The sequence below is a fragment of the Montipora foliosa genome, chromosome 2 (genome assembly GCF_036669935.1).
Source record: "Montipora foliosa isolate CH-2021 chromosome 2, ASM3666993v2, whole genome shotgun sequence".
Classification (NCBI taxonomy): domain Eukaryota; kingdom Metazoa; phylum Cnidaria; class Anthozoa; order Scleractinia; family Acroporidae; genus Montipora; species Montipora foliosa.
This window is the reverse complement of record NC_090870.1, coordinates 62,402,931-62,415,430: the sequence shown is the minus strand read 5'-3', so window position 1 is coordinate 62,415,430 and position 12,500 is coordinate 62,402,931. Positions and strand designations below refer to the sequence as shown.

The following is a 12,500-nucleotide window of genomic DNA, read 5'->3' as shown; positions in this document are numbered from 1 at the left end:
ATCACTTCGCCTTCGGCGAATAGTTGTTAAGTATTGTAGGTGCAGTGAAGCCAGTCAGGTGTGGCGCCGGTCCGTAAAATGCAGCGCTGAAGCGCGCAACGTAGACTTGGGCGGAAAATTGTGGATCTCTGACATACTGAATTCTTGAAATCGGAAGAGGAAGTAGTGAGGAGAGGAGAAAATTTCTGGCTTTGATGTGAGTTATGTAAGGGTATTTAACTGGAACGAGGGGATAATGTGCTATATTCCCCTCGTGGCGTGTATTTATTATTTCAGTTTCACACAAGTGCAAGTAAATACCCCACCCACCCTATTCCTTCAAAGAGCTCGTGCTCTACGGCTTACGAAAAATTTTATATAATTTCTCTGTTCTTGAGACCCTTCCCTGAATCTGATGGGAGAGGACAACGAACAACATATCATGAACATAAAAGAAACGCAAGAAAGAAACGATGCCGGACGCGTACCTAAACAACCTTGTGTGACGTCAAAGAAGCCAGCACTGCACATGTCACATTTTGAACCAATCACCTTTTCTTTGCAGCTACAGTTGCCTGACATCTGGAGAAGTATTACAGAAAGAAATATTTCATGAAAGTCATCAAGTACCAAATCGTTCATTGAAATTCTCTTGACCTGTTCTTGGTACTGATTTCGTTTTCATAAAGAACGGGACAATTCTATAGAATTTTCGTTGCTGCTGAATTAACGTTTGTAAGTGCGATGATCTAACTCTTAACTTACTATAAACAGCTGCACAAACTTTTGACCTTCCGATTGGCTGCAAAGACGTATCCAGACTATTCCGAGAAGTACTTCTCAGGTAGCCTCCCTAACAACTTGAAACGATTCACTTTTAAATATGTCATAAATCAAAAGTTAAACGGCTCAGCCTGCACTACTGAGTTATGGTTGGGACTTAGCAATTTGCTAAGCACTCAAGAACATAGAGTCAGCAATTATTCTGTGAATATTAGACCATAATTAGAAAAAAACAGAGCAAACCTAGAGGGACTCATCTTTTAATGTCTCACTCACCAGGTCACACTGGAGATCAGTTGAACCGTAAATGTCACAGTTACACGGCATGCAGCCCGACCGAGTAAAATTGAAAGCGTTCTCTTCACAGCTGTCACACGATTTACCAGTGACATATTGTCGACAGTTGCAGTAACCTGTAATGTTATTGCACACATTGCTAACGGCACCCACACTGGAACAATTGCAAGCTGCAAGAATGCAAACACCAAAATGATGAGATGCGCAAATATAGTTACCACACTGCTCTAAAGCAGCCGAGCCCATAGAGCGTCTATTGCTCAGAAGTGGCGAAAACGTTTTACGCCACTAGAGATATTCTGATAAGTTCATTTTTTAAAACACGTTTTTCAAGACCAATAAAATACAGGACTTTTCTTGGTCGCAAAATTTGATATATTCGCCGCGAGAAGTGATCTTCCGCATGTGAGGATATTGATGTCGTCATGGTTTCGGACGTATCAGCCAATAAAAGTAATGCAAACCGTTCATGTGCAAAGTCGTGCGGCCGTTGGTCTCAATAATTAACATTTCATTTTAAGCAAACGTTCTTCATCTTTGCGTTTTGGTTATAATGCTTGTCATGTTAACATTTCCGATTACAGTCCCGGCCTCAGCCAAGTTGATCACTTTTTTCGGCGCTTTGTGAATAAAATGAATAAAAACTAAGACGCCTTAGATTTGAACTGTCTATACAATAAACAGAACATTACATGATACGAGAAGATCAGCCCTCGAAGTTAAAATTGGTATCCCTACGCAGTCACGTAGTATCCTCTATATATTTATGTCGCGGGTTTTTCAGACCCCGAGTTACTTGTGCCTTGATTTTCCTCCGATAACAGACCTCTCCAGCCACTCATAGGCCTTACACATTAATTTAATACCCCCTGAAGTTGAGATTGGTCACAGGTGCTGTCTGAAGCCTACTGCAGACTGTACATCAGTAAAAGCACATCCAAATATAGGTGGTTTTCAACCAATCTCTTGAGACCGGGGTGAAAATGGTCATTGATGTAATGTACAAATGCTGGTGGACGAACAAAAGGAGTTAATGAGAGCTCTTTTGTTTTCGACGCGGTGATGACGTTACGTGAAACCACCTATAGCTTTGATCGTGAAAATACCATGACATTGGCCTCGTGCGTTTGTGGGTATTGGGTCCTCGAGTCTCACAACAAAAATCATAAACAAACATACGTGTACAGGTCTTGTTCAAGGCGCTTCCGTGAAATTCTGGCGCGCACCATTCACAGTTAAATCCGGTTGTGTTGTGCAGACAGTCAAAGCATTCTCCGGTGGTGATGTCACAGTTTCGTGTAATGGAAGGATCTGTGTTGTTATTACATTCACACTTGCGACACTGACCATGTGGCTCCTGTAAAGAAAACTCTGCATGAATAAAACAAGAACAGACGCTATAACAACGATTTTTAAGCCTGCGGTTCAATTTGCCATGGCCGAGTTGCTCCAAATTCAAACGCTTGGTCACGTTTGGCCGTACCATGGCCACCCCCGGGACCCCGGCCCGTGACCAAAACGCGTGACAAGCCGTTGCGGTACGTACACAGTTACCGTAAACATAATTTGTGAAAGGCTTTTGTTGCTGGTCTTATCTAGCCTGTGAAGCAGCCGGGGGAGAAGAAGGCAAAGCGCGGATGGAAGAAGGGGTACATGATAAAGAAGTAGCTTCTTCTAAATAAAAAATGAATTCAACACGAGAGTGCAAAAATCGATACCCTATTTATGACCGAAACGGCTGAAAAACACTACCCTTTGGGGCCGCACATACCTATATAGCCCATATAAGGGAGTTTGAACTGAAGTTGGCCAAATAGATAGATAGCATATTAGTCACCATAAGGTAAGGATGTATTCTGTAGTTATGACGGCACATTATGAACCCGTGTTGTGGAATTCTGAGCTTTCTGAGCTTTCTGAGCTCGAAACATTGCCTTTAACATTGGTCTGAACTAGGGAAATAATTATAAGGCAGGTCTGCACCAGGGTATTGATTTAAGGGTCAGGTCATAAATAGGGTATCAAATTTTTGGTCAGGTCATAAATAGGGTAGGGAAAATCGCAGATTTTGGTCATAAATAGGGTAAGGGTTTTGGGAAGCGGACCGCACACCCCTACCCAATTTTTTCTGGGCGTACCCCCCCTTAAGAAGGGCACCCAAGAAACTCTCGGTTGTTTTCAACGGCTCTGGTGCACGAATCGTCGAATTTTAAACTATCCTATTCTTTTGTCTTACTTGTTTGCGGAAAAATACTTGGACTGCAAGACACCAAGCAACAGTTACAACCACTCAACTATCTAACCGTCCAAAAGCCAAAAGTAGATCGCAGAATTAACAGACCTTAGCAAATGTAAGTTATCCAGTTATTGGCCTTTCATGGTAAAATCCGTCATTTTAAAAATTGGGCTAACAACGCCAGAGATAAACTTTCTTTTTAGTAATTAGGATTCCAATCGCAAAGACTCACCCAGGGGCGTCCAAAGTACCCATCCGAACATACGTTACAGAATCGATTCTCGTATCCCAGTGAACAGCCCACACAAGTTGGTAAACCGTCGCTGTCAAGAACACAGGTGCTGGCAAACTGATTTGAAGCGTATGGCCCGCCAGGACAGGGGCATGGGCTGCAGTCTTCCGGCGTGCCATGTGTTGCGTTGCCATACCAACCATCGGAGCACGTTTCACAGTGATCACCTAACAACCAATTATAATTTAGAGAGTGGAACGAGCTGAAACGAGTCGTCCGAAATATATGAACTACAAAAGCAGGATGAACACAGTGATAACGATTTGGCTTCATTACAGAACTTAGTACAAAGTTAGGGGAGTGTACACGTACGTGTCAATAAAAAAAGAGAGCTCAGGGAAAAGCAACGTCACAGAGTTATAATATTACTGGTTTAACGAAGAAAATAATGCTACTTGTGCGGCACGCATTAATCCGTAGAGTCTTGATAATTAATGCCTTTCCCTTTCTTCTTCGTTTGCTTCTTTAGATACGGAAAACTGCTAACGAAAAACGTCATACCAAACTATAATATTGCACCATCATAAGTTTTCACAATTTTTCCTCCTCATTTACCTCGCACAATATAGGCCAAGTGGTCTCTATATGGATTGGTCAAATGGTTTTGAAGAAAATAAAATAAAGAATGATCGTTGTTGTCAAAAACGTATTTTTTGTTATTTTACGAATTGTTTTGCAATGGCTGTCAAAGAAAGTTCATTGCCTTTTTTCTCTGGAAGCATTAGTTTTCTACTTCGAAAAGTTACCCTTGGAAACGAAGCAAGTTGCCCTTGACAACATGCCGGGTAACTTCAACGCTGAAACTTTGTCATCACAAATCCAAAAGTGGGGTACTCAACTGAGAATCATAGTACCTATATTTTGACGTAATCTGATACTATTTACCTGTGGTATTGTGTGAACAGTCTAAACAGACGCCAGTCTCGGGATGACAAGTATTAGTGTGGTTATTACATTGGCAAGGGACACAAGTCATATAAGGTCCGCCATTAGGGATACTGCGAGTGTAGCCATCTGCACATCGTTCACAGAATTGTCCTTTGTATTCAGGAGGACATGAACAACGCTCAACATTTGACACATTCTCGGGATTTTGAATTACACTCGTCCTGAGAAGACAAAAGTTAAAAATTCTAGTTCAGCAAATCAAAAGTGCTAGACAAGTGTTTTAATGAGATTTATTTATCGATGGTTTGAACCTAAGACCTTCCAATTACTACTTCAGATGCTCTCCTACTAAGATACAGGAGGCACATTTTTAATTTTACCCCGTGCGCGGGACAGGATCATGTCAGCCGAAAGACATCGCACCCTTTCTCACAAGTCCTGAATTTTTTCGAATGCCTGAGTTCCCTCCGTATCCCCAAAGAACGAGATTTTGACGCCAAAAAAATTTCCAACTATCTGTACTTTTCAAAAAGACCAGCTTTTCACAACAGGCAGATTAAAGTTTCACGAATGGTTTTCGGGCCCAAAAACTTGCCGGAACTGTTGAGCAATGGTCCCATGATGGTGTCTGCTTATGGCGATCTGGCACTTCGTGTCACGATTGTGTTGACCGAAAGGTACCTTGTCCTTTTGAGCACCGTCGTTTTGGACGAAAACAATCTTCCACTTCGAGAAATGAAAATCTCGCATTTTAGGGAAGGATCGTGTTAGCAGAAACAATCTGTCATTTACGACCTTGATTTTTAATGCACACGAAAGTCGCAGGTCAAAGTGAGCAAATCGAACATTTTACTTACTACGTCACGCCGAGTGGGCTCGAGGCCCCCCGCCTCAAATCGAGGCGAATAGTGAGCCACACGAAGAATCCCAAATTGACACGATCAGTAAGCGTCTCGCTTCGCTCGAACGCAAGAACGCTAACAGTGACTAACCAATTACTGGTACAACCAAACGCTACCAACAACTACAAACTAGCGAAACAAAAAAATCTTTGATACAATCGATTGCTTTAAAGTAATACTATGATCAAAAAATCATTTCTTTTTTTTCTTCAGATTTTGAAAGCGTGTTTGCTTAACACCTAACTGGCAAAATTTTGAGCTTTGTGTTTTATCCAAAGGCTGTTTATTTTGAGTGTAAGTTTTGGATTTCACGGTCCGCCATTACTCACGTTCAAAACTGGCCGATTGGACCTCAGAGGGTTGGATCTAGAGAAAATGACGTCATTTACTCACTAGCTTCAAATTTCAGCGTGTAAACGCAATTTATTACATATGCAAAACACGGGTTTAAAAGTCTGAAAGCCCGAAACTCCCGTGCTGCATATTAATTCGGCCGCGTACACACGCATTGCATTCTTAAACTAGTGATTCTTTGACGTCATTTTCTCCTCGACCCAGCTCTCCCAAGATTTTAAAGTTAGTAATGGCGGACCAATAAATAAGAAAATTCCAGTTAAAATAAACAGGTGTCTTTTTAAAATCAGAACTTAAAACTTGGGTCAGTTAGTGTTTAGTTAACATAGTTTTGAAATCCAAAGAAAAAAGAGTAATTGTTTTTTTGGTCGTAGTACCACTTTAAGCGACAACCAGCAGCCTTTCAACCACCGTGACTGCCATAACTGGCATCAAACCCAAGATATTCGCACCACTGGTCCGAATGCTCCACTAGTCAGCCACAAACGTCTTTTGGAAGACTGGTCATTGGACGACGTTAAAGCGACAACCAGACTTTCATTTTGATGCCTCATAGAGAGGGAATTGTGGAACCCGAAACGTTTCGCGTCCGTTTCGGGGAAACAGAGTGCAGATGTGAACTTTCAAGACCATTCATCGAATCAAGAGGCGAAAAATATATATCCTTGGTTTAAAGATCATTGAGTCAGTACCCACCTGTTGCTAACCATCAAAACAATATCACCCAAAAAACTGGGTTGAGAAGTTGTTATAATTGTCCATTTGGCTCTAATACGCAGCGAAGTTAAATGACTCAACACACGAATCATCTCATTACTTGTGGGGTGACGACCTGAAGTGTTGCCCACTCTCCAGGCACTTTCAACAAATTTGACCTGCAAAATTACATGAAAATGTTATTAGCAATGACCACTTAAAATTACATAAATCAGTTAGGCAGGGGTATCAAGGAGAAGATTTAGTGAAAATTAATATCTTTTTGGATGGATTGCTACATGCGATTCGCAAGGCTATTGCTGAGGCTTATCGAAAACAATCAAGTTACTGGAACATCATATCAAAGTTTGCGCAACCAGGCAAAATTAGCCCCTTTTGTATTCAGAAGGGTTATTTTTGCTATTTCTGGTACTCAAAAAGTTCGTGGAAAGTAACTTTCAGCTATATATATTTAGCCAGTCTTTACCTTTAAAGGGAACTTAGAAATGCCGCTCTGAAGGTGTGGACCCCGAAGTTCATATTTCACTGAAATGATTTTTAATGCCGCCAATCAACGTAGGGGAACGCTTTTTTGAGTCCTCATTCCTGATATAGCAAAGAGAAAGTGTCTGTTTCAAGCTCTCACCTCATACTTATAAAAGCTCGCATTTGGCGGAGGACGACTGAGGATAGTAACAAGAGGTTGGTCAAACCATCTACCCTCAAGTATAACATCTCCCTTTGAAGAAGCAGCCGGAAAGGAAGCATTCCCCTGCCGTAACTGGAACGACAGAGTTAAAGTGTATGCAAATCTCTTGTCTCCCAGATATTTAGCAGGTGCAACAAAATACACATCCTCTGAACCCCTGGTGTCGACTTCCATTGATGCCCTGACAAAGGGAAAAATAACAACAATTTTAGGACGAATAAAGGAAATCAGGAGTACCGTAATTGAAGTACTCTGGGCAATAAAGGCAAAATTAAATTATATTTCCGTGGTTTGGGGTCATTTTCTACATCAATCGTAGAAAATTTCCGTTGAATCAACCACATAAAACGCGCATTCTAAATGCCAAAAATTGGGTTTACAAGGTGCAAAAAATACAATGTAATATACACTATACATTAGTATATTAGACAAATAAATAAAACTAGTACTGGACATTAACCTGAGACTTAGCGACGTTTCGCCTAGAACTACTAGGCTTCTTCATGCTTGATCGTTGATGCAGGCCGAGATGCATGATGGGACAAGAGTGAGACAAACGAAACCTCAGTCCACCCCTCCTATTTAAGGAGGAGGCCTCGACCCTCTCCCAGACCGCCTCCTTCACTCCCCACTCGAACCATCGCGCCTCCTTGTCCAGAATCTTAACATCAGTGGGGAGGGTGTTCTGTCCACTGGTCTCTCTGTGGATGTATACCAGGGAGTCGTTCGTAGATATCCCGCTGGAGCTCGGCTTTAGGTGCTGGTTCAATCGTTGTTTTAGGGCCTGTTTAGTTTCCCCGACGTAAGATTCATCACAGCCCGGGTGGGTGCATTTGATGCAATAATGTCAGGTTAATGTCCAGTACTACTTTTATTTATTTGTCTATTTGTAACATTCACCGTTTTCATCAGTATATTACATTAGACGGATTTTAAACCGCGAAAAACATTAAGACATCTTTCAAACCACTAAAAACACTGGGTCCTGTTTTGAAAAAACCTAAGGACCGGCCGACAAAAGAACAGTTGAAAAGAGTTGAATACAAAGTGAGTTGCAGAACGTGCCCATTTACATATATCGGAAAGAGTAAAAGAAGTTGAAAGTCTCGGGGGGCAGAACACAAAACTAGAACGAATGGAAATGTCGGCTCCACGGTAAAACAGCATGCCGAAACCACTGGCCACGACATACATCCAAATTATGCGAGCATTTTGGAAACAGGCGCGAAAACCAAGGACAAAAGGCTTTTTCTAGTAAGAGTTGTTACATTCATTCCTAGACAAGAACTCTGTTAATGAGAGAACACCCTTCACAAGGGTTTACGCATCACTGGTTTCTTTCCTTAGGAGCAATGAAGAATGACGTCTTTTGCTATATATTTGCATTCAGTGACTTACAGAGTACATTCCTCTGAAGAAGGCCGCAGAAGGCGCTCGAAAATTTCGTTTAACGTTTTTACATGTTTTAAACCAACTTGTAACATCGTTTGGTACTTTATATACACAAAACTAAGTGTCTCACCTTACTTTGGAGTATCCATTCTAGTCACAACCGATGTTGTAGTTGGGGAGGGTCATCACTTCTTTCCATCCCTCAAACTGACATTTCCCTTTTTATTCAACTTATACGACGTACAGTCTACTTTAGACTTCAAATCTACTTCTACGAAACAAAGATTTTAAACAAGCTGAGAAGATTCACAATAGGTGAGGCAAAGAGTTGAGCCCGGATCGATGGCTTCACCTTGCAGTTTCCGATATCCACTAGACTAATGAGACAACCTACCGGAAAATCGATTTTTTAGAGTATTGAAATAGTAGTACCCAGCAAAACAATTGAAAGTTAAACGTCTTCAACGGGGTTTTTAGACCTAAATACTGTAGATCAGCGCGGCATAGCTTAGAAACGCTATTCCTTGTTGAAATAAAGCTGTAATTCTGTTTTCATTCTTTTTAGAGCGGTAAGTTCGTCAATATTAACATGGGATATTGCGTCGTGTAATTGTTACGAAATGTCCAATGTCAGTTTGAGGGATGGAAATTAGTGTTGACCGTTAAGGAGAGGGGCAAGGGGACACTTCGTGACGCTTATTGTGATTCTAATTAGGGCCATTTCTGGACATTTTACAGAATGACAAAACACGCATTTAAAGACACTTTATGAGATAGGTTATCAGCAGACTCACTTTCACTCAAAAGCCAGCTACACTGTAATTCAGTCAAAATATCTGTGAGATGCTCTAATACGCCAAAAAGTAATAGACGAAGAACTTGGGAAATCACACCAGTAAAAGAAAGAATTTACATACTTTGCCAAAGGCTCTACAGGAATGTCCCAGTTCAATGCCACAGTCACAATGCCACCAGCACTGTTTACACCAGTCCACCCATCAACATCAACATTGTTGACAAAAACAGACAGGTCAGTAAAAACGTGCGAAATAAACCAGCCAAGGTCATCCGTACAGTTTGATGTTTTGTTAGAGCACTGACACTTTAGACATCCCTCTGGATGGTTTGCCTCCAATCCATAAAACCCAGATGGACAGGTGTTACATTTCATACCAAGCGAGTTATTTTTGCAAGGACAATAGCCAGTGGCTTTGTCACAGACAAGATTCATGCTTCCTGCCGAATTACAATCACATGGGCTGCAACCTGAAGGTAAAATTATGATAGAAATACAATCACCAGTGAGTCATGATTTGCAGCAGTCAGGTAGGAAAATATTAACTGAAACGATAATGAAACATCAACAAAAAGATCTCCAGGCTGGCCTTTTGTTTACCAATTAAGTGATGAAGTTCATAACTACAGTAAGAGGATCTAACATCTTAAAATTCTTCTTCCCATAGTTCGAGGACATGATTGTGTCTTGATAATTATAATATTATGTATCCAACATGTCTTCAAATCGGCACCCTCTACAGGTTTCTTATGAATTTGCAAAATCAACAGATATGACTACCAATTAGCTTCAGTTGATAGACGGCACTGGCATCACAAAGGTCACAGGTTCAGATCCTGTTCGAGACTAATTACCTTTCATTACTGTTTAACCCTCTCCCTCTTACATGTGTTAAGAATATTTTTGTCGGTATTGCGCGACGGGTTCGTGACTGGTTCATGCCGAGTGTGACCTGGCGGCCTCGCCTTATTCAGATTAGATTACCATGTGCAAAACGTCTCGGTGACGTTCTTCGGTTTTGTTGCTAAAAAGCGAGAAAAAGCATTAAACCTGATTTTGGAGACCTTTTGTGAGTTAATTTGGTGTCACAGAAAACGTTTTCCACACATGTAGGAGCAACTTTTACTTTGTCTAATGCCAGATGATTTTACTTCAATCGAGGCAGGTTGAGGGGTCAAAGGGTTAACAACATCAATTCCCCACCCCTCATGACCCTTTCCCTTCTAGGAATGCCTTGACAGGGGGGGGACCCAGGATTTTTCTTAGGAGAGGGTGCACCACCAAGGAATGGGGGGGAAGGGGGGGGGGGAGGGCTCCCTACAATCTCCACCTAGATCCATCCCTGCATGAATCTTGCAGATTTGTCTAATACCAGATGATTTTACTCACCCATGGGGGCCTGAATTAAGAGGTGAAAGTGTTAAGTGTGAGGATTTCAAGACTACCTGGAACCTGGTTTCTGTTAAAATGGGGAAATATTGGACACAAACTAGGCTTAGCTACATACTTTCCGAAAAATTGTCTAATATTCTTTCCGGAATTTCCCAAACAAAAGCTCTAAAATTCTTTCAGAAATGTCTAAAATTCTCAAAAAACTCTCTAAAATTCCCGAAAATTCTTATAAATTTCGTTTCTTATAGTGCGCAGTCTGCCATAATATTAAAAAAATGCTGTCAAGCAAAGATCTGGATTCCGAAACTATAGTGAGGAAACCGCTGCTTAGATGCACTGTAGGACCCCTTTCGGTGAATAACCGCTGTGTCAGGTGAAAGTTCAAATTGCTCTAAAGTTCTCGAAATTGCTCATTTTTTTCCTAAAATTCTTTTTAATGTCTAAAATTCCCAAAAAAATTCTGGAATTATGTAGCTATTAGCCTAACACAAACGCCCCTCAAACCAGGGCTAAAAATTAACTTCAGTACTTGGTGGCCAGCCACAGTTATTCAGTAGTCCTACACAATTTGAAAGCTCTCAACACAGAATTAACAGATGGTCTTGATAAAAGCAAACAAACTAGTATTTGTAAAAAAAATAACGACTTTGATTAGATGCATTGAGAGAAGTTCAAATTCCCATTTGTAACATCCACTTGCAACTGTAGATGATCAATGAATGGTCGATTGAAACGTGTACTGTATTGCAGAATCAAAGTCGTTGTTAATTCTTTACAAATACAATAACAGAGTAGTTTACAGTGTACCTCATAAAACTGACAATCAGTCAGAAGGGACTCACCTTGATATGTCAAGTTATAAAACTGGTCAGCACATCCTGTGCATTTATCACCATTTACTCCAGGCATGCAGTCACACACACCACTGCTGCCATTGCACTGAAGGCTACGGGAGTAATTTAAGTGGCAGTTGCAAGCAGAACACCCCTCTCTACTGTTGAAATTGTAGAAATGCTGCCGACAACTGTCACACTGCTGGCCAATGACATTTTCCCGGCAAGAACACTGACCAGTCTCAGGATGACAAGAGGTTTCATTGGCTCCATTGTCACTGCAGTTACATGCTACATGTATAAATTAAATGTTGAAATTTGAAATTATTGATTTTGTTCTTACAAGTATCTCATGCACATTCTGTTCAAATGCCTGCGTTCAAGTTCCAGAAATATTAATGTGTGATGCAATACAACATGTATGAGATAATCAAGATAGTGCCACGATAAATAGACATTACCATCACTACCTATAAATGCATTGCTCTAAACAAATAACAATACAATTAATATGCATGTTGGTCGCACATTGACCCCCTGAGGTGTATATGTACATTTGTAGTGCATCAAGAGTGCTTGGTTTAATGGAAGAAAAGAATGAACAACAAATAAAAATAGTTTATTTTTCTTGCCTAATACTGGTCGCACTTCTTCATTTTCTACTTACAATTAATGTGGCCAGTACAATGTTAAAGTACAGGGCATTTTTAAACTGCCAAGAGGCTACCATTTCTGTACAAGAAAGCAAACATAGGCCAATTTATCTACATGTATTTCAATGGATCTTTCCTTACCAAGAACAGAAATATTTTAAAATGAAAAGAAATTGTCTATGGGCCTGTTACAAATAAACTCTAAATGGACACAGGTTTATTTTCCAGACTGCAACCTCACCTATACATCCCTGACCGGAGGTAAAGTTGAAATAATCAGGCCGGCAAGCTTCACAAG

At 40.8% G+C, this 12,500-nt stretch overlaps 1 protein-coding gene across 1 annotated transcript in view; it reads right to left on the bottom strand.

The window, feature by feature from the left end:
• The window catches only part of LOC137984866 (laminin subunit gamma-1-like), a 43,352-nt gene that overhangs the window by 12,535 nt on the left and 18,317 nt on the right, over positions 1-12,500 (bottom strand). Inside the window, 10 exon segments of the mRNA XM_068832188.1 lie at positions 468-561; positions 1,039-1,229; positions 2,239-2,416; positions 3,528-3,754; positions 4,473-4,696; positions 6,428-6,606; positions 7,074-7,317; positions 9,446-9,794; positions 11,559-11,840; positions 12,444-12,500. The exon segment at positions 12,444-12,500 is cut by the window's right edge and continues 93 nt beyond it. Of these exon segments, the coding sequence (XP_068688289.1) occupies positions 468-561; positions 1,039-1,229; positions 2,239-2,416; positions 3,528-3,754; positions 4,473-4,696; positions 6,428-6,606; positions 7,074-7,317; positions 9,446-9,794; positions 11,559-11,840; positions 12,444-12,500 (2,025 nt within the window).